The 22,701-nt window shown below is 27.1% G+C and overlaps 3 protein-coding genes across 8 annotated transcripts in view; 1 reads left to right on the plus strand and 2 right to left on the minus strand.

Annotated features, from left to right (window-relative positions):
• LOC126916798 (long-chain fatty acid transport protein 4) overlaps positions 1-3,719 on the plus strand; it is a 30,857-nt gene extending 27,138 nt beyond the window's left edge. Inside the window, exons 6-13 of the mRNA XM_050722967.1 lie at positions 302-536; positions 605-806; positions 948-1,140; positions 1,400-1,540; positions 1,643-1,780; positions 1,949-2,106; positions 2,301-2,454; positions 2,769-3,719. Of these exons, the coding sequence (XP_050578924.1) occupies positions 302-536; positions 605-806; positions 948-1,140; positions 1,400-1,540; positions 1,643-1,780; positions 1,949-2,106; positions 2,301-2,454; positions 2,769-2,923 (1,376 nt within the window). The 3' untranslated portion in view covers positions 2,924-3,719. The remainder of the gene's footprint in view (positions 1-301; positions 537-604; positions 807-947; positions 1,141-1,399; positions 1,541-1,642; positions 1,781-1,948; positions 2,107-2,300; positions 2,455-2,768) is intronic.
• A 1,526-nt stretch (positions 3,720-5,245) lies between these two features.
• Positions 5,246-15,051, minus strand: LOC126916802 (general transcription factor 3C polypeptide 1). 2 transcript variants are annotated; one of them, XM_050722974.1, is made up of 8 exons: positions 14,266-15,051; positions 13,837-14,030; positions 12,088-13,764; positions 7,873-12,015; positions 7,260-7,768; positions 6,931-7,123; positions 6,614-6,701; positions 5,246-5,644 (listed from the first exon to the last, which is right to left on the minus strand). In XM_050722974.1, the coding sequence occupies exons 1-8, from the start codon at positions 14,348-14,350 to the stop codon at positions 5,604-5,606; spliced, it is 6,930 nt and encodes a 2,309-aa protein (XP_050578931.1). In that variant the 5' UTR covers positions 14,351-15,051; the 3' UTR covers positions 5,246-5,603. The 2 variants fall into 2 exon arrangements, with proteins under 2 accessions (XP_050578931.1, XP_050578930.1); XM_050722973.1 differs by having other exon boundaries at positions 5,246-6,408; positions 14,266-15,050.
• Positions 15,052-15,975: 924 nt separating this feature from the next.
• Positions 15,976-22,190, minus strand: LOC126916803 (uncharacterized). 5 transcript variants are annotated; one of them, XM_050722975.1, is made up of 5 exons: positions 22,120-22,190; positions 20,355-20,559; positions 17,750-18,104; positions 17,465-17,673; positions 15,976-17,326 (listed from the first exon to the last, which is right to left on the minus strand). In XM_050722975.1, exons 2-5 carry the CDS (start codon positions 20,511-20,513, stop codon positions 16,028-16,030), a joined length of 2,022 nt encoding a protein of 673 aa, XP_050578932.1. In that variant the 5' UTR covers positions 20,514-20,559; positions 22,120-22,190; the 3' UTR covers positions 15,976-16,027. The 5 variants fall into 5 exon arrangements, with proteins under 5 accessions (XP_050578932.1, XP_050578936.1, XP_050578935.1 ...); XM_050722979.1 differs by lacking the exon at positions 22,120-22,190 and adding an exon at positions 19,347-19,458 and having other exon boundaries at positions 20,355-20,503; XM_050722978.1 differs by lacking the exon at positions 22,120-22,190 and adding an exon at positions 19,347-19,458 and having other exon boundaries at positions 17,750-18,592; positions 20,355-20,503.
• Between the last annotated feature and the right edge of the window lie 511 nt (positions 22,191-22,701).

Below are 22,701 nucleotides of genomic sequence, written 5' to 3' on the forward strand. Positions count from 1 at the left end.
GTAAGAGGAGAACCCAGTATGCATAGAAAAATAAGGAGAAACAGATCGTTTATTGTCAGACATTGTACTCATGCACTTGCTTACTATTGATGTAAAAATTATGAAATTTTACGATGTTCAGATTTTCACACATATTCTTCCTCTAACAAGAATACAAAAAATGTTGATTGTATAAAATATTGTATTTTAGTTGAAAATTCTTAATTAATTTTACCTCGTTTCAAAAGCTTTCATATTTATTAAAAACATTTATTTTATATTTATTAATTTATAATTATCTTATAATTATTAATTGTTTTAGCTATATCAGATATTATAGATTCTTTGGACCCAAAGTTTCCATTGTATAGAATCGGTAGTTTACCAAATTCAAAGACATCAAAATTAAATGACAATGACTTGGATACTCTTATGGCCAACGTTTCTTCGGCTGCGCCAGTTTTTGAAGAAAAAGGTGCTTACCACGATCAATTAGTATATATTTTCACCAGTGGTACAACTGGTCTTCCAAAAGCAGCAGTTATAACCAATTCTAGGTAAGAAATATTAAAATTCTCATAAATTATAATTAATGCTATTTAATTGATTTTCTAATTCGTTCTAGGTTTATGTTTATGGCAACTGGTATATTTATGTTGGCAAAGTTTAAGAGTTCGGATAGAATTTATACACCATTGCCATTGTATCACACTGCAGGTGGTGTAATGGCTGTTGGTGCAGCTCTTCTTCATGGTGCAACAGTTGTAATTAGAAAAAAATTCTCAGCAAGCGCTTACTTCGCTGAATGCATCAAATATAATTGTACAGTAAGTTCTATGCTTTTTAACTTTTTTCTATCGTTATTGAAAGAAAATAAATTTAAATTTCACTGCGATATTTATTCAAAAAGAGGATTAATCCTTGAAGAAATACGAATGTGAAAGCAAATATATATAATTAATTTTTAGGTTGGTCAATATATTGGAGAAATGTGTAGATATATTTTAGCTGTACCTCCAAAACCGGAAGACAAGCAACACAAAATTAGGCTGATGTTTGGAAACGGTTTGAGACCACAAATATGGCGCGAATTCGTAGAGCGATTTAATATTTCACAAATTGCTGAATTCTATGGAGCAACAGAAGGCAACGCTAATATAGGTAAGAATTCCTATTATCTATACCAATCGTTAATAAAAATATATTGACTATTGACAAATTATGACTATTTTGTGTACTGAATGACCAATCAAGTGATAGTAAAGTATCAAGTGAAGTTTGTAAAAATATGCATATGCTCACACGATTAAGAAAGATATATAATTTATAAAATTATAGTAGTTAAAATATAGTAGTTAAATATTTTATTAATGTATGTAGTAATTGTATGATATTAATATTTCATATCCTATTTTTCTAGTAAACATCGACAATACTGTTGGAGCTATTGGTTTTGTATCTCGAATTGTTCCATCAGTTTATCCTATTTCTATTATAAAAGTCAATGCTGATGGAGAACCTATAAGGAATGAAAAAGGTTTATGTCAATTGTGTAAACCAAGTAAGTATTTTTGTTAAATATGAATTAAAGCGTTCACCTCACATTTTGAACTGTAATGAAACTATCTTTTTTTCACTTTACAACTTCTTGTATCATTTTCAGATGAACCAGGTGTTTTTATTGGAAAAATTATACCGAACAATCCATTCAGAGCATATTTAGGATATGTAGATCAAAAAGCATCAGAAAAAAAAATAGTTTATGATGTATTTACCAAAGGCGATTCAGCATTTATATCTGGTATAAACTTATTCTAACTTAATTGTAGAATGTAAAATTTGTTAAGAGAAGCTATTTAATATTTCTGCGTTATATTTCTTTATTGCAATTGTTCCATTAAAATACAATAAATATTATAAACTACTAATACAAATAGTCATCTAAATTTTGCTCATTTCTTTCTTGCAGGTGATATTTTAATAGCAGATGAATTTGGTAATTTGTACTTTAAGGATAGAACAGGTGATACCTTTAGATGGAAAGGAGAAAATGTGTCTACATCTGAAGTCGAAGCTATTATCAGTAATGTTGTTAGTTATAAAGATTGCATTGTATATGGAGTTGAGGTAAATAAAATATTAAAAATAATATTTTATAATAGTTATTCTATTATTTTTTAATAAGGAATATTTTTTATATATGTCTTATTTATATATGTAGTATATGTATTACATATGGAGTTTAATAAGTTTTAAATACTCTTTATTTCTACGCTATGAGTTTATAGATTTAATTATATTTCCATACGATTTTTCGATAGATTCCAGGCCTTGAAGGTAAAGCTGGAATGGCAGCAATATATGATGAAAAAGCTACGCTAGACATTAATAAATTATCAGTTGATTTAAAGGAACATTTAGCAACTTACGCGGTACCTAGATTTATTAGGATTTTATCGAAAATTGATCTCACAGGTATTTTTGTATACATATCTCTATTAAACTCATTTGATAATCATATTAAAATCATCTTTATCAATAGTCGTAAATTAATCATTTGTTATTTATGAATGTTATTTTAACTGTTTCAAAATTATACTTAAATTATAAAATTAATTACTTATATAATATCTTTTATAAATATTTTTATTTTTATATCAATTTTTCATTCATATCTTGAAAAATAATACATTTCGTTATGCAGACTACACTTTTACTATTTTATAAATTAAATATTATAAGCTTAAACCATTCTAACTTAGAAAGGCCATTTTTAATCACTATTTCAGGCACATTCAAATTGAAAAAAAAAGATCTTGTAAATGAAGGATACAATCCAAATAGGATAGGAGATAAATTATATTATTTAAATGAAAAATCTGGATACCAATTGTTGACTACCGAAATTTATGACCAGATACAACAAGGAAAAGTTCGTTTTTAAATTCTGTCCTGTATTAAAAAGAAATCTCATGGGAACAATTTTTGCTGCAACTCTTTACGTATGAAGTGAAGAGGTTTTCCATCTTCATTATGTTAAATCAAAAAATTGCTTTGTACTGGGGTAAATTGTAGCAGTAATTAAATTGTATAATTTCACACTATTATTTTTTATATATAATTTTTATATAAATTTATACTTTTTAGAATTCTCAATATATATATAAGATACAAAATACGTCGCATTAAAGTCAGAATGAAATATTTTTTATTTAAAAAAGAAATAAACGTTATTTATTTTTCTGGGTTGGAATTGTGCTAATTTGTACTACATATACGTTGTAATATACATATATACACTATAATACATATTACATTCATTAATATAATATGTGTATATTATAACGTATGTCATTAAATCATCTTATATTAAAATTCTAAATTTATACGTCTAGCTATACATTCTGCATGAAAAATCAATGTTTTTATATACGTTTATGTAAATTAAAATTATATAAATATTTAAAAGAAACAGAGACTCTTATTTCAAACTTATATGAAGCTTGCATATGTAACTTAAAAAATTGTAAATGTATACAAGGTACTAATATAAAATTATACGTAACCAAAAGCACAAATAAGATATTTATTTTGTAACATAAACTGAATATAATTTTTCAGAAATTTAGGCGTTGTTAAAAGTATTGTTACAAATGTTGTACAATTGTTTTATGAATTCATAGTAATTATGAATATACATGTCATAGATCATATGAATAAATACAAATGTTGATTACTAATTTATTTAATAGTTTCATCCTTGATCTGGTTTTCAGAAATTGATGGCATACTTTCCAAACTCAATACATTAACATTACTTATTAGATACTATGTCTCTTATGTCTTATGTCTCTTCGTTTCAAATAAAATCAAAATGATTTAAAAATATTTGTATATTAAAATCAAGTTTTTGTACTCTGTCCAAATTTATTAAAGCTAATAATATAAACATAGATGATCACTGTTGCGGAATTAATCATTCCGATTATATTATTAAATTCTTTTAAAATATATCCTATTTTATTTTACATAAAACCACTGTTATTAACACTGATTCATGATTCATTTGAAATTTAAAGGAACTGAATCATTCTGTTACTTTGGTTTTGAATAAAAAAGATATCTCATAATATCCTAAAACTTTAAACTTCTTATATCAACAATTTAATATATTTCTTCATTACTAGAAATAATGAAAATATTCATATACGTCGTTACATTCATCGGTATAGTACTCTAACAATATTTGTAATTACTCAAAAACACTTCTTATGTTGTCCATATTATATACTGTTTCTCCATAAAAAATGTTCCCCGAAAATTGTTGTTAATTTTGCTTAGAACAGCTAACTACATTATGCTACAATGGTCGATATGAAGACATTCAATTTATTTAGAAAATGTCATTATGTAAATAATCGTTATGTCGAAACTCTCCTATAAATATAGTTAACATTAGTAAGGAAATCTTCATTTCACAATTTTATTTTTCTTGTAAACTATTTCTATTAAAAAGTTCTATTCAAAAAAAAATCTAATACAATTCTATATAAAAGATATTTTTAGAAAGCATATAATTAATTAAATAAAAAAAAAACATATGTTCCCATTCATCTTTGAAAATTAGCTATACTTACACCTAGAAAATATTTATTTGATCTTTGGAACCATACAACTTTAACCCAAATCTTCTTACAGATAACAGTTTTGATGTAAATCAAGGTGATAACATAAACTTTGTATAATATATAACTTATAATACATTCATTTACAATTATTATGCATTTATAATTTGTAATAATAACATTTATAAAGATATGTTGTATTGTACCTATATTTTACCATATATTGTTATTGTTATATCATGTAAGTCTATATAAGTACATTATTGTTAATAATGTTATTACACCAAAAAGTGATATATTTATTATTAAAAAATTTCCACAATTAAAATTTGAGATAAAAATATATTTACATGATTAATATAAATATTTTTCAATATAGCAAATATTATATCATAATTATCACATTACCTCCCGATTATATTTTCTAATAAAAATCGAGAAAATATTTTTTATTCAGAATAATTCGTTTATATAAGTACCTGTTATGTTAATCTTAATTTATGTATTGATTAAATTCTTTTGTGATTTTATTACATAATATGAAAATATGGCTACTGGTGTACAATTATTATGACTGGTTATTAAAATTACATATTTTATAGATATTTTGTATTTTTATTAATCTTTAATATTATTGCTAGTTTTGAATTTGTTATATACATGTATTAATATGCCTAATACATAACATAACATAAAATATATATTACATTATATAATTTAATTACATTTAAAACTCTTTGCACTCGAGAAGCGACTCTCAGTCGCCACGGCGTTCCGTAATGCAATTCCTGTGGCGAGTGAGAGGCGACAGTCCCTGTTTATGCTAGATTTCGACATTTCCAATTGATGAGAGTGCAACATTGGTTCTAAATTGATTCCTTAGCTCTTTATGTTTTTTGTTAGGAAGTGTAAAGTACTAGATTTTAAAGTGGAGATAAAATATTTAATCTCAAATCCCTCCAAAACTATTATTCGGACGTCTTCAACGTTAGATCGGATTCAACGACCATGGCAAAAGTAATATAGCTTAGAAAAATTAGCTGTTGAAAAATGAGATCAGTTATATTCAACAATGCAATCTTGGTGAATGCTTTATAAATTATCATACAAAAAAATACAGAAATTAATATTACAAAATCATATTTTCGAAGATGTAAATATAGATAAATTATTAGAATATAATGCTTTGTAAGTTAATTTGTATATAAAATCATTTTACACTAGCTGTAAGACACGCGTCACGTATACACTAAATCATTTGGAGTAGCTGCTACGCCCGAACGAAAAAGTTCTTGAATGCAAAGAGTTAAGAAAATATGAAATGTAATGTTATATAATCTTAAAATAAATATGATCCTTTTATCTGTGTATTTTATAATTTTCTTATTAGAAAAAATAAGTACGTTTAATGTTAAAATTATTTATCTATCAACATAATAAATAATATTTTACACACTAAATACATTATTTATTTTAAATATTAGATACTTAAATATTTCATGATTATTATATTTAAAAAGAAAAATAAAAAACAATGATGTAGCTTCACTGAAATAAGAGTTCCATTATCAACAAATTAACAAATTAGTAATTAACAAAAGTTGTTATTACAAAATAAAAATTCTATGTGTAATATGTCAGTCTAATCCGTTTTTTAAGCTTCAATAATTTAATTTTGCTAGTTATGTAATAAAATCTGTACTATACATTTTAGTGCTTAAAAATATTCCGAATTTTAATGTTGCTCCATTTGTAGGTTCAACGAAAATATCTTCATCAATAGCCCAATCATTATTTACAATCTCTAGAAAAAAATAATAAATAAATCAATTCAATTTGTATTTAATATACTAATGAAAATATTGTTTAATTTTAAAAACATTTTTAACAAGCTATATAAAAAATATAAATATACAATTTAAATACATTAAACAGTCATATTTAATGACTCTGAAAGGAGGTAAAGCTAAAGAAGAAACATTATTTTTAAAACAGCAGTAAGTACTTACTTGGTTTAACTTGTGATGGCTTTGAAAATAATGTCACACGTGGTTCTTTCAAGAGTATTTTGTCCAAGCATCTCAACTTTATCAATATCTGCAAAGAATATATCAAATATCTCTCAAACAAATAAATTTTATAAAATTTAATAGAAATACAAACTACATAAAATATTTCCATAATTATACATATAAATATGAACAATATTCTACTATAAAACCAACACAACTACCTCATGAACATAACATTATAAAAATTTTATCATAGAAAGCAGAAAAGCAAAATTATATAATGATATATGAGTACTAAGAAAGATATAACTTACCTCGACTAATTCTCGTGTATGATATGGTTGCAGAGCAGGGACAAATCTATTTTGTATTTTTGATAACGATATACCCGGATGTGTTAAACAGTATGACAAAATTGATCCCAACATACGATCAAGTACCCTACGATTTAAAACACCATCTACTCGAATCCATGGTTTTATAACTACCTTTATTTCTTGTTTGTTACTGAAACATAAATGAGGCATATTTAAATATCATCTACTCTAAAATCTTGAATAACTTGTCTGTATTTAAAATAAATATTGGAAAGAATAAGTTTGAATTTAATAAATTTTAACTTTCATTGTATAACTTCATTTACTTTGAATCTAACTGTTTCACAGCTTTAGATTTATCTTTCTGAGGTAGTAATTTAATCCTCTTTCTTGACATCCTCTTCTTCATCTCTGTGTTGTATTCTTCATCACTATGACTAGATGTATCTCTAGTGGAATCTTCATTTTTATTTTCATTATAGTCTTTTGTCTCTGGCTGAATATTTTTTTCAGCTATATTTTCACCAGCAATTTTGGATGATTCATTTTCTAATGGTATAGTAAGATTTTGTTTGGTTTCTTCTATCATATTTATATCATTATCTTTGTTTAATGCTTCTCCAGATTCTGTCACATATATAGTTCCTTTAGGCATTGGTATAAGCGATTCTTTTTCAAGACGGCTTATTTTATATGAATGTATTAGCCAAGAATCAGCATAACGATGATGTATATATCGAACCGTAGTTACACCGGATCGCAGGAATAGATGATTATTGGTAAGGAAAGAAACGATTTGGTATAAATTTTCTCCTAATGTATCTTCAAATTCATCCTATCAAAATGAATAAGATAATAATTAACTAATGTAAGATACTTTATTTCTAAGATGCAAATTCTATTTGTTTTAAAATAAAATGTAGATATATTTTTACTTACTATCAACTCTTGGATAGTAGCTCCAAGTTCTTTTTTATCGCATACAAATTTAAAAATTGCTTCCATATTGTTCAAATCCATTGAACAATTATTGGGCAAATTTTTTTTGAAATCAGAATATGAAATACCATCTTTAGGGTAAACTGCAAATTTATTTATTTCTTGTATTAAGTCATTTATAGCATTTAATCTTAAAGGTAATAGATCTGAGGGTATTGATAGATCTTTAAAGGCTTCAGTTTTATCAATTTTTTGTGAGTTTGATCGATATAAAGAATAATAAACTTTGAACATATTTACGACAAAATATTCATGTGCATGATGACTATCTGCTACTGTGAGTTCGCTTAATTCTTCTCTCATTCGCAATAAAGCTATACGAGTGTATCGCTTGTGTACATCTGAATCATCAATCTTGCAATATGAATTCAAACAACTCTGTTCTGTTGGAATATTTTTTAGGATATCACTAACAAGTGTAAAACCATTTCCACTGCCCTTTTTTGGTTGTAATGAAATTTCACGTTCATTATTCGAAATATATTGTTCATTACTAGATTTTGCATCATTAATTTCAATTGTTTCATTTGTGGAATGTTCTCTTAAATCTTCATTTTGTGTTTTATTTGATGTTTCAATCAAAATGACATCATTTCTTCGTAATACTTCTTCATTCTCTTCTACATCTGCAATTTTACAATCTAATATTTTCTTCTTTTGAGCAGGTTTACCTAAATCAAACATGTCTTCATTATCATTCCTTCGCCTTTTTCTCTCAGACGTAATTAATTTATTTTCTTTGTCTGCATTCAATTGTAGGTCTAAATGGAATGAAGATGAATTTTCAATATTTAACATTCTATCTTCATCTTTACTACTTGTACTTTCCAATAATAATGCAGGATTATGTTGTACGTGAATCACATTTTCAACTTCAGGCAGTTTATATAAACTTTCGCCAGTATCTCTTGCTTGCACCTTATTATCTATTTTAGGATTATCGACAGTACATATTTCATCTTCTTCTATTTCCATTATTGAATCGTCATCACAAAGTGTTGAACGCTCGACATCGTCTTTGTTTAAGATAATTTTAATTTCATCTTGAAATTTAATTATATTTTGTTCATCATCAATTACATTACGGCCGTTCTCCTCATCAGTATTGAAATTTATTTCGTCACAATCAGTAAAAGGTTTCGGATCTTCGAAATTTGTTTTTTCACCTTCAAATTCTTGTAGATGTGTGTTCTTCTCTGTATCTAAATCCGAGAAACCATCTTTATCTGATTTTCCATCAACATTATGTACATCATTATTATAATGTAAAGTAGCAGTATGGGAATCAAAGCTTTTGTCGTCATGCTTTTCAAGATCAACCATTGCACCATTGTTTTGCAAAGAAAATTCTTTTATAAATTTCAAATTATCTAAATTAACCAATATATCTTGATATCGTTTAGCTATTCTAAAGTATGTTTCATCTTTTTCTTTTAATCTAGGATCAAGCATTATAACTTGATCAGGTATTTCAATATCAAAATCTATTTGATCTTGTACAATATAATCATGTATCGCTCCTATTAAACCACCAGTAATCGAGGATATTTCGACGCCACTAAAATTATCTGATGTTTTGCTTTGATCATTCATTTCATTATGACAATACCAATTACTAAGTTTATAGAAAACATCATATGATTCTTTGAATAAAGCATATGGCCATTTAGTATGAAATTTATATATATAAGTATTACTTAATTGATACTGAGAACTACTCATTGGCATATAATTGCCATGTTTTCTTATATTAGGCAAGTGATTCTTTTTAATAGTAACCATTTGATCACTATGAATTTTTGTCAGGGCATTTCTTAACAACATGTCAGGATATTGTTGATATATTTTAAATAGTTGATATGTCCAGGATCTTCTATCTTTTCCACAACACATGGAACTATTAATGACAGAATTTACGACTGCAGAGTGTATGTCATTGATATTTTGAATATCTTTTGTGAAACCACGATTATGGAATGGTTTTGTAGGATGTACAACTTTGTAAAATAAATTAAATTCTTGCACTGTTTTTGGTACAGGCAGTGGTTCTTTAGATCCAACATCTGAAATATCATAATACTTCTTTGCAATGTAGGCAACAAGTGATTTGAACGCCTCTGTAACTTGCTTCTCATATTCAGGTGAGCTTTTATGTCCTTCTTTGAGTTTATTCACAATACCACCAAAACGCTTTTTAAGGAAAAAATTCTGTTTCAGTTCTTCAACACCTAAAGCAACAGTATTAACGTTTCGTTGTTGTCTGAGCATATATAAAAGTCGTCGTTGACAAGCTTTTGACGTTTTGTTATGTGAACTGTATGAATATGACCGTAGCACGTCTCTTACTGTAGAAAATGTTATTACTTGTTTACGTGGATTTGGACAAAAATATATCATAGCGACCTTACAAACAAGCAAAATCTTATCCTCGTATGGTTTCCAGTTTACTCGTAATTTGTGCATCCGTTGTAATGCTCGATAATCAACCTCGTCATACTTTGTTCGTCTTTTACTACTACATTTACGAGGCTGAACTCTTCTAACATAAGATTTTTGCTTCGTGCTTCGCTGGGACGTCAACGCTTCATATTTGTTCTGCTGATCCAAATTTTCATTATTTTTAGTTTGTACCTTCTTTTTGAATTCTGTTGCGCTTAAAGAAGGAGGCCCAGATACTGTTTTTAAACCAGAAAATTCAGTAAATCTAAAAGGTTTTGCCTTTATTTTAGAAAGATACAAGTCTCTTTCATAAACTATATTCTGCTGTTTCCTTTTTTGCCGGACTTCAAAACTAGAGAAACCCCAATTCCAATTTCTTTTAAGATAAGCACAACACGCTGAATCTGTTCCAGCAGCACCTTTGCGATCTCCAGGTACTTTGCCAGTATCAAATTTGACAGCTTCTTCTGGAGACCGAGCTACCACTGATTGAATCATATCAACTTTCTTATTCAAATCCTCTAATACTATATCTTTTCCTTCAACAACAAGTCGTCCGCCTAAAGGCGTGTTCATACATGTATTCCACATATCATACCAGTATTTCTCAACTACCTGAATTTCGGTAAAGTTATATTTCATTATGAGATACTGTTTATCTTCAATTACATGATAACTAGGAGCAGAAGATGTCGTATCCATTAATTCAGTACGACGATTCACATAAATAAATACTTGATCCTTATCTTTTAATTTTTGTGGTCCAAACTGTACCAATCCAATATAACATAATCTTGTTACAGTTTCATGAATATGGAATACATACTTCCGTGCATAGAACAAAGAATTTCGAATATCAACTGGTAAATCTCTAACTAAATAATGTTTCCGAATAGGATGATTTATATATTTGTCCATTTCTGGTATTGTAAATGAAACGTAATGAATCTTCAAGAATATCGATAAAGGAAGTCGTAAAAGAAAGTCACACATTAATGTCCATCCTCGAGGCCAACCATTATATTGTGGCAAAGGCGGAACAAACATTTTCCAGCTAACATCTTTAGTATAAATCGTATTAAATTCCTCTGTTAACTCTTCTGTAATGTTAAAATCATTATCTCGTAAAATTTGTATTTGTTCTGCTTTTGAAAGAGTTTGATCACCAGGATGTTCATAAACCAAATAAAATAAAAAGATATGTAATGCTTTCATACGAAGAAATTTCGGACTATATCCGTATTTTCTTGATATTCTAGAATTACATTTAGATCTTGTTGGTATTATTGTAGATTGTTGAAATGGAGATTGATCAGTTTCAAATTTATGTGCATCATCAACATCTTTGTTTAATACAAATTTTGTTGTATTTTCTGTATGTTTCAGAGACGATCTAGGTTTTTGAGAAGTCATGAAAAAGAATTTCAATTTTGCTTGTTCCACGGTTGACTGAATAATGGTACTATTAACATCAATGTTTGGATCACATATATATGTTAAATGTTTCTCTTTACCATTTCCACTCAGAGTTATTTTTATATATTTCACTAAATTATCTTTTGCAAGCTTTTGTAGCAATCTTATTAACGATTTTTTATCGATTTTTACATCATACCCTTCTTTATCTTCTTCCTCATATATCATCTAAAATTAAATAAGATGCGATTAATAAAAATGACTAAAAAACAAACATATTACATAATTATATTATATTACCTTCATTAACTTTGTCGTATCATCAATGATTCTATGCTTTTTAACTGATTCCATAATCATATTAGCTCTTCGCAATATTCTATATGTAATATTTGTCACACTTTTCTTCTCACTATTTTGTATATCTTCCATAAATCCATATATTTCATTTTCTGGTTTTTCTTCATCTTTTGATTTAAAAACTTTTATGTCAACTTTTATATTTTTATATGCAGCTACTGTCTTTTCATTCTTTGATAATTCAGAAATTTGTAGTAACATATTATTAGAGTATGAATTTTCTTTTTTTATTTGAACTTTATTAATTTTATCCAATAAGTAGTTAGAGAAAATGCATTTATATCTATTTGGGCGTTTTGTTATACGATATTTATATAATATACGATTAACAACATAAAACGTTTTTTGTAATTCTACTCTTTCAGTGTACGACCTTTTTTCTGGTAGGTCATCCTTATCAACAGTATCAGATTCAACCACCTTTTCTACGCTCTCCTTTTCATCATTAATAACAGTATTTTCTTCTTGCTTTATAATCGTTTTAGTTTTTTCCAAGCTATCATTTTCAGTCGTAATTTGCTTTGTAAGTTCTTTAATTTTATGCATTTCTTTCTCAAACTGTTTACTTAGCTTACTAGCTTTCTCATACCTTTTCGATACATATTTTGCAAGCCTTTGTCTACCAATGTCACTCATATAAGTAGCAACAATATTCGTTTTAACTATGTTTCGCAAAATCGTCCGTGACTGTAATTTCGTTAATCCCATTATTTTAGCCAAACTTCCTTGGCATACACCATCAATTCTGTTATCTTCAATTATTGTATTTGCTTGTTTCAAATATGGCACACCATATCTATGATTTGAAATATTTATCTCTTGAGATTCATCTTCATCTTGTATTTCATCTTTATTCCATGCTTCAAGGATATTAATATTTGGCAGTAATAACTGTGCTACTTTAATTTTCTTCTCCTTTGTAGAATCATTTTTCTGCTGCCATTCTTCTGGTGATGCTTTAGGATATAAAGTTCTATATGGTATTTTAATATCTGTTTTCACAACTTTTTGGAAAAATGAAGTTTTAAACAATTTGCTTAATGCTTTTTCAATTTGCAGTTTACGTTTTATTTCATCATATTCTGCAACATAATTGGGTTTTGATTTAAGAATTTTGATAACTTCTTCTGCCAAGAAAATCATTTTTGGTTTTCTTTCAACAAAAAACCTTGGAAGATGTAACAGACTTCCATTACAACCATAATTATCACTTTTCTGGTGATGTATTTGTTTCGTTATTAGCTTATAACGTAGTAAAAATTTTCGAATATAAAATAAGCTTTTAGAATCTTCTTTTAGTGCACTGAGACTAAGTTTTCCCTGAGTAACTTCGCCATGATATCGTGATCTACCTACTCTTTCTAGAAAACAATACTGTTTTACATTTAATTCAAGTATTGGAGATATTTCGTCCCCCATTAAGGCATGATTTCTAGCACATTGTGATGCAACAATAACTAACTTTTGTCCATATCTTTTAGTAACTTCTTCTAAGCTAAGGTTTCTTACAAGTCCTGTGATATCTTCCCGAGTATTATAAGTAGAACAAGATCCTTTAATACCATTTGCAACATCATTCACAGGACAATGTGGATAAATATCCGGAGGTACATTTTCCTATTCAAATGTATAATTTCTTACAAGTCTGATAATTTATTAGTTTATTCAAATTTTGGTCAAGATACTTACTGGTTCCAATATGATACCTAAATCAGGATCCACAAACTGATAGCGATCGAAAATTACAAGTGGTTCCCTTGGAGTTTCTAATTTGTAAAATGAAAATTCTCTGATCTGTATGCATATTGACCATATCTGAGTCATAAATGATCTTGGGAATGGTAAAGAATTGTGAAGTCGATGAGCTAAACGTAACCATAGTGCTGAAATGAAAAAAGTTATAAATTACAAGATAAATTTATTAAATTTATTTATTTAAAATAAAATATAACTCACTTTTATTTAAAAAATAATATTTATGAAAGTTTAGAAATTATACGTGACGGGTAATATAAAAACACTAAATTAATATGTATATATTATCCGAGAATTTTTTACTTTCACAAAATAAAAAGATTATGTACATATATTATAGTAAATATTAATATTTATACTAACCTTCTATAGTAATACCATCCAAACCTTCTAATGCCACCTCGTCGATTATTGAATCTACTAAATTAATTGATGAATATGACACCATGTTCAATTATGTTTTAAAACATACAATACATACAACACAAAAAATGTTTCATATTTTCATTTCACAGTTTAAATATCACATGTACCACATGACTGATGTAATACATCTTGTCTAAACAGTAAGGTAGCGCTAGGTAGTACATCACATGTTATGTGTATGTGTGTATAGTCCCATAATAAGTAGGTATAGTCCACGGTCGCATACACAGGCCTGGAAACTCCTGTGGTGGGAACACAGTGTAATAGATTTTACATCGTAAGTAAGAGTAGTTTCAAATTTGAGGATAGAAAATTTTTTATATTGTTCATCATACACCGGGCGCTAATGTCGAGTAGTCAAAACAATTTCAACCAAGTAATGCGTGGTAGAATTCAAGCAAATTCCTTATAATTTTTATAGTGCTTCATAAGTAGGTATGCATTATTTATGCATAAACAATTCCATTTATAGTTAAAATTGGCTTAAGAGGGAGCAAAATGATGATCTTGTGTCTTCTATTGTACTGACTACTCTGTGGTAGCGCCATTGGTGGCGATTTTGAGAAGCGCAGGTCGCCACATAATCGTGACATCCCTCACCACGGAAATTTCAAGATCTGCATGTACAACCGTGGATTCCTCAGCACGGCAGTTTCAAGACTTACATGTACGATCGTGGTATAGTCTATCCAGCGAGACGAGATAATAAACATAAACAAAATTCAATTACTGAGACTACAACTATTGATAGCAATCAAATTTTGTTTATGTTCACTACCTCATATCGTTGGACAGACTATATACTATTTTATCAATATATACATACATATATATACATATTAGAAATTCATATACCAATGGTCGGATAGTTTTGCAATTTTCGTTGCAAATGATTTAAGAAGATCCGCTCAATAATGTCTCTAATAATGTTCTTCGGCAAAAAGTTGCCATCATAAGCAACGATGTAATTAATAATAATAATAATAATAATAATAATAATAACAACTTATCTTTCAGCCTTCTGGCCATGAAAGGGGCTCAATTTACAACGGTAGTTACTTTTATTTTTCTTGCACTCTTGATCATACATCCTTAATTTCCGATACACACTCCTTTTATCTAACTATTTAACTATTAATTCGGTAATTAATTAGCTTCTGTATATTCTATACTGATAAACCTCTCTATTTTTTATTTATATGTATATCGTACAAAGATATAAAAAAATAGTATATTTCAATTACAAGATAAACGTAAGCTATAAAATATTTTAATGAAATATATTCAAATCATAAATTTTCTTTTGATATATTATAATAGATTTGAAAGGAAATAATTCCAAAAAGTTGTGTAAAGAAATATTAAAACATATGCCATATATTCTATTCATTGTTAAAAAATGATGTATTTACGTATATTTAAATACTATAGGACAAAATAATTACTTGTTTGTGTATTGTTTTTATTTAATTAAGTTAATTATTAAAGTAAAATATTAATAGAAACTGTGAATTGTGAAAAATTCTTCATTATTCAAAGCTGCTGTTAATTACTACAGAAATTATTATAATCAGTGAAAAAAGAATTTTTATCTACTAATATGATTACTTATATTGCTTTAAAGTTATTAATTATAAATAAAAAATATTCTGTATAATATATACATTTTATTAAAAAATATCTTTTTATAAATTGTCTTTTAAGTTGCTATAAAGTTATTCCTTTTTTTTAACTGAATTTTTTCATGTTCATGATTAATGATTTTATTCGAGCGTTTTCTTTTTCTTAAAAGTTTTTTATTCTGTTGTAACTGGTGTGAAGTATCATTGATTTCAGTATTAGTTTTCAGAGATGATGATGAAAAAGAAAACTTATCTAATTTTACTTGCTGTGAGTCTTCTGCTGTTGATAAGTTCGTTGTTTTAATCTGTGGCTTATCAAAAACGGAATATTTATTTTCTATTGAATTTTTACATTCCACATTTTTACAATTTGAATCTTTCATATTTATGGAATCTTCTTTATCAGTCACTAATTTATTAAAAATTGCTGTTGATATAGGAACTGGAATAGGTATAGGAATTGGTATAGGTATAGGTAGAGGATATGGTACAAGAACTGTAACAGGGGGCAGAAGTGTTGTAGGAGGTAATGAATGAAATAATTCAGTTGGATTGGATTGTTTAACTGATGAACTTCTTGAAAATACATTGGTCTGATTCTGATATCTTATTTGGTTAGGTTCATTTATGCAAGATTTAGACAAAGATGGAATTTCATGATGCATTGTAGGTGAAGTTGAGTTTGAAAACCAAGATGATGATTGTAATATATTTTCTGTTGGAGTGTCATATCCTTTTTCTTGTAAATTTCTGATGTTTTTTACATGTATGTTCCTTTCTAAATATGTGTTGCTATCTTTAGGGCTATGTGAATTATTCATGGTATCCATCACATATTCCTGTTTGAAGTCCTTACAATTCAAATCATTTTTTCTTAAATAATTTTCTTTACAATTTGTTTGATTAATCATGGAATGGCAACATTTGCTTTTCTCATTTACTAAAGATTGTTCTTTATCATGTTCATTAATTTCTGTATAAAAATTCTTTTTATGTTTATTGCAATTATTGGATTTTGTACATTTCTTCGTGCACACTGAATTGATTTTACCGGGCCATTTTTTATGTGGGTCTACTGATTTTTCATTATCAATTTCTTCTGTTTCTATTGATCTGTTCTCACAAAGCGGTGATGATAAACTATGAGTCAAATGTGTATCAACTAAATATGTATTCTCTGCAGGACTATTTAATGGTGATTGACAACTTCGAAACCATAGTTCTGGTGTTATTAAACCACTCTTCTCTGTATCATGAAAAGGAACATTATTTAAACCTTGAAGCATTAAATGAGTTTGTGTTTCATGGCAAAAAATATTCATTTTGTACTGATTCAAACATTTATTGCTACAAAATTGAAGCTGACTTTTACCATCCTGAAAAAAGGAAAAAGATTAGTAATTCTCTAATACATCAAATTATATTATAGTACAGTATAGCATTTTTAATTAAAAATAAAATGGTGAAGATAAGTTACTTTTAATTATTTAGTATTCTACTTTCAATTTACATACTTGAAGATCAACGTAACTAATTGGATTTCGTATATGTCTGCACCAGTCACATGTTTTTGCTTGTTTAAAAATTGCTCTTCTACTAGCTGCAAAACAATTTTCACTACAAAAGTATCCTAAAGCATCCATCATATTATAAGAAAAGGAATTGGATCTTTCTAATTCAAATATTTGAACGATTTTACCACACCAAGAACAAGATACATTATCTATAAAAATACTAAAAATTATAACGAATTCATATGTAATTTATATTATGTACATAATACATATTTTATACTTTACCTGGGTAAATAGAACTTGAATAACTTTCATATGGAAATTTAGATGTAGTACCAAAAGATACTGGTTTTAATGATAAGGGGGATGAAATTAATTGTCTATTCACAGACATTAAGTTGTTATTAGAATAAGACAGTGGTACATTGGAAACTTCAAAAATTGAATCAGATGTATTCACTACTGGCGATTTTAATCTTAGTTTGTTTGAAACAATATCTTGATCAGTTTGAAGTGCTTGATTTTTTGCATCAGATATAGATGTAAAATGATCCAGGTTTAAACTTTTTGTATAGCCACTATCCACTTTATCATAGCCATACCATCCTAATAATTCACTCATTGCAGTTGCTGCATATTCCTGTAATAATGTATAAAATATGAGTGATATTTCATCATTGTTTAAATACAAAAATACTTTCTATTAATTTATATTGTGACTTTTTCAGAAGTATCATACCTTTTTCTTATCTCTAATTGTCTTAAAAATATAACGCGTCTATATTATGTTAAATATCCTATATATTATGTATTAAGCAGTATATAATCAATTCTAATCTAATCTAATTGTATTTAATGTGTTGTAATGTAATCTTTTTAAGTGCAGACTGGTGCAGGTTTTAATGTCGCACTAACAGCTCGTGGTTATTAGCGATAACTTTGATATTTTAGATTTCGTTTATTAGATTTGTTGTTTGACGAATTCTATTGTCTTCTTTGTATTGTTAGGGATAGTTAGCATTTCTTTCATGTTTATGTTATCTCCTAGTATTCTTCTTTGATTTCTATATCTCCTGTAGTGGATAATTATATGTTCGATTGTAGGTGATGTGTAGTATATGGTTTCACCTGTTGGGGAATTTGCGGATTTTTTTGTTCCATTAAGTCAAGTATAATGATGTTATTCTCGTTGAAATATAAAGATAGAGCGTGAGTGAGCTAAAAAAGCGATATAAGAATAAAAAGAGAACGCTGCATTGAGGTTTCTTATGTCCTTGTCTAATGACACATACACATTCTTACAGTAAATATGTAACATCGATGTCAACGAACGGTGTCAGTGTGCATATTGGATTACATAAGGACAAACAGGGCCTCTACGTTGCGTTTTCTTTCTATTCCCATATCGCACGGCATGATACACGGTGACATATAAATCGCGTGCTCTATTTTTATACATATCTCTATGGTTATTCCTGTGTCCTATTCGAAGTCATATTAGAATTGTTTGTTCTCTTCTAGTGAAATTATTTTTCTGTATTTTGTTATTTACCTATTTAATTGTATACGTTATATTTATTAAAAAAATAATTCTTTTATTTTAACGAAAAGGCAGGAAATCTGGTTTAATATTTAATACAAATTAATAAATCCATAATGTCGATGTGCATGTATTATTAAGTTAAGCGGAAAAGAGTAATATGAAACTCGAACATTCATTAACATTATATAGAAAATTTTGTAAAATAAAATTTAATTATACATTTCTGAAACTAAATTATGAAGTATAAAAACGTCCTATTTTTTTAGTAAAATTATCCGCGTTTTAATTCTTACACAGAGTTTTACTAATGTATTAAATTATTAAATGAAATATACCTACAATTAAAATATAAGTATTGTAATTGTCTTTAAAGTATTGTTTATATATATATATATATATACATATATATTGATTTTGTAGGCACTACCACGTGCTAACCCCTTTTTCAAGGCTGAAAGATAGGAAAATAAAGTTATCTATGTATCTATACAACTAAAACGTTTGTACAATAAACACGTGTATATACTTGAGCAATATTAGATGCAGTTGATACGAAGTTAAAACTTATGCATCAAATATTTTGTGATGATAAATAATAATATAAAAAACAAAACAGAATAACGAAAAAATATAACAAAGTATAAGCAATTATGTAATTTAATAAATTATTGTTAATAATTATCCTGCTTGATGTTAAAAACAAAATATATTAATAAAGATTGTTACTATTAATAATTATTCCAGTGTTAAAATAAACTAGTGGAAAGGTATATTAGTTTTGACGCAAAGAAATTATAATGAACGAAATTCAATATTCGCGTTAATTATAATGGAATACGGATCAATGGATTGTGTTACATTTTAATAGTGTATAGATTATATTGCTCTCAAGTTACTTGTATATGTACGAACTTTTGCAATAAGATCAACTAACGTTGCCTTAATGCTTACAATGAGATAATTCTAAGAATAAACACGGTTACTTTATTATAAATTCAACATATAATTTTGTATTAAAAACATATTTTTATATTTTCGAAGTGTTCAAATTTTTATATTTACACTTGAATTTTATATTATTGGTATTTGCGTAATATCATACAAAATTTAGTGTTGTATTGCAAGTACGTAATAACTAACATTTGTTCTCATTTCCTTTTCTCATGAAGTATGAAAAATAGTAATTATTCTCACAGAATTTGTTAAGCTTTACAATGAAATGGTTTTGTACAATTTCACAAAAATCAAATATTATTAATTTAAATTCGAGAAGTAAATTATAGCGAAATTATAGTGAACAAAATGGAAGAAAAACTTATAAACTCACAAAAGTAACATGTATTTTACCTGAATTTCATCACCAGTTTCTTCTTCTTTAATTTTAACCAGAGTACAATTTCTTTGGCGTGAGCGATTGCCACCATTATCTTCAGGCAAGGACGAAAATACTTTTCTTGCGTTTTCTTCAATTTTTTGTAGAAATAAATTAACTGGTCTATTGTCCATCACGAAATATCAACATAAATTGAAAAGTAATGTCCCTTCAAGCCTTCTGATGAAATTTCAAGAAAATTAGTATTAATTTTACTTTTTACAACATACGTGTATAATTAAATTTTTAATTTTATCACGAGAGAATTAATTATATTAAGCTCATTCGGATAATAATTAATATTACTTCATTATTTTAAACAGAGTGTTATAATTTGTATTTTTTTTATATTTGTTTTTCGATTAAATTTATTTTAAGATACCAATGGCGAATATGCTATTAAGCCTTTAATTCAGTGAAATTAAAATTTGTTCTATAACTTGTAATGAAATTCTTTTCTTTTTTTATTTCCGGTTTTTAATTTTTTCACTATATTCAGTGTCAAATGCGTAACCCGTGACATGTGATGATTGTGATTTTATGTAATAACTTTTCACATTCACATTGTTATTTTTGCTTATGGCAAACGTTACTTGTTTAAATTATTCAAAATATTCAACAATAGTAGACTTAGAAAGGAATATAGATAAATATTATACTTTTCTGTAATTAATTCAGTCAAACCTGCATATATATATATATATATAATATATAATATATAAATGAAAACAAATGTTGCTTAGAGAAAAAGAGATAAATTACAATTTATGAAAATCTTTATCTCTGTATATTTGATATTTATTATTACGGTATTTACGTATAATAGTAAAATTAAAGATTATATTTATAGCAAAAAATAAATAATTTATGAAAAGAGATTAAACTTTCGTGTACAAAATATAATTTTCAATAATACTTATTAAGTATTTAACAAAGCAATTGCTTTTATAATATCGTTGTAATAGTAACAGCAAGCAGTCATTTAAAATTCCAGATAATTGATATCGAAGCAAGTACGTATATATTCGAATAGGTAATACAGCATCAAGCTGTGCCTAATCAAATTTCACTGATATTTTTAGGCCACTAAGGTAACACAACTTGCGTGAAAATAGATCGCATAAATAACTCGTCCAGTATCTTCTCCTTCTCAAAGACTTAAACAGAAAATTTGATTGTATTTTTCAGGCATTTATCTTTTTCAATTTTTCATATTTATTTTATTTTTCAGTTTTACTTTATTTTAGGATTTATAATTATCATTTGATAATAATCACACGTATAAAATTCTTTAACATCGTACAGCATTCATTTATCGAAGACATATCTCACGAAGAATAAACGGTTCTTTCTTTATATAAATATAACATGTGTTGCTTAAACAAATATTTGCACTAATATTTGAAAATAGTCCGTTAGAAATATATTTGTAAATCGAATCACGTATCATGATTTCCACTCGTTATTATTCTTTCGAATAAGAAAACACATTAAAGAGCGATCTTTTGGATCAATCTTTAATTCTAATATATGTATGTATGTAGCAAAAAAGATGCAAAGAGGAAGATAAAGGGGAAAACTAAAGAGTTTAATCATATGCGCGCACTTTCTTAATTTATCGCGGTTATTCATAACGCTGATTTTTTTAGAACTTTTTAAAGATACAATGACTTGTGAAAAATTAATGAGCAATGGATGGTACATATATAAAAATACCCGCGGAATTATTTCGTTACAAACCGTTCGCGCTCGTCCAGAGTCGGCGTTGATAAGAACTGACATGTTACACCTACGACCGCTAAGCGTCGACTAATCGTGGATTTTCGCAGTCTATTAAATAACGCGGGATCTTGCGTTACGAAATGCGCATATTGGTTTGTTAGATTAATTAATTACATTTATTATATTTTAAGGTTTATCATCTACCACATTTTAATAATATTAATAAATTGAGCAATAATTTTCACGTAATTGAAGGTAACGCACGAATAAGCTAATTAAATTTTAATGTTTTTCATTTATCATATTTTAATATTTCGATAAAAATCGATAAATTATTTCTTTACATGGTATTATAATTAATCTCCTGAATCTGGAAATTTATGTTATATAAAAATTACAAAGAAGTTAATTTGATAGATTGTCACAATTTTACGATATACGGACCTATACAGAATATTCTGAATGCGAATAAAAGAATTTCATACAGTTAAAGTAATACTTAAGATTCTCTGAAATGTGTTCTATTTTCCACATAGAATTCATATTAAAAGATGCAAACGTTCTATGAATGTTTTGTATATACAAAATGTTTTTTATATA

This window comes from Bombus affinis, chromosome 5 (assembly GCF_024516045.1).
Source record: "Bombus affinis isolate iyBomAffi1 chromosome 5, iyBomAffi1.2, whole genome shotgun sequence".
In the NCBI taxonomy this organism is placed as follows: Eukaryota; Metazoa; Arthropoda; class Insecta; order Hymenoptera; family Apidae; genus Bombus; species Bombus affinis.

Excerpts from the sequence above, each read along its gene's own strand:
- LOC126916803 (XM_050722975.1), bottom strand. The coding sequence starts at position 20,513 with ATGGACAATAGACCAGTTAATTTATTTCTACAAAAAATTGAAGAAAAC. Across the intron at positions 18,105-20,354 it reads AAACTGGTGATGAAATTCAG|GAATATGCAGCAACTGCAAT; the intron begins GTAAAATACATG and ends ACATTATTACAG. Across the intron at positions 17,674-17,749 it reads TTCAAGTTCTATTTACCCAG|ATAATGTATCTTGTTCTTGG; the intron begins GTAAAGTATAAA and ends GTATTTTTATAG.
- LOC126916802 (XM_050722973.1), bottom strand. The coding sequence starts at position 14,350 with ATGGTGTCATATTCATCAATTAATTTAGTAGATTCAATAATCGACGAG. Across the intron at positions 14,031-14,265 it reads GGATGGTATTACTATAGAAG|CACTATGGTTACGTTTAGCT; the intron begins GTTAGTATAAAT and ends TTTTCATTTCAG. Across the intron at positions 7,124-7,259 it reads GTGAAACAGTTAGATTCAAA|TAACAAACAAGAAATAAAGG; the intron begins GTAAATGAAGTT and ends TTTATGTTTCAG.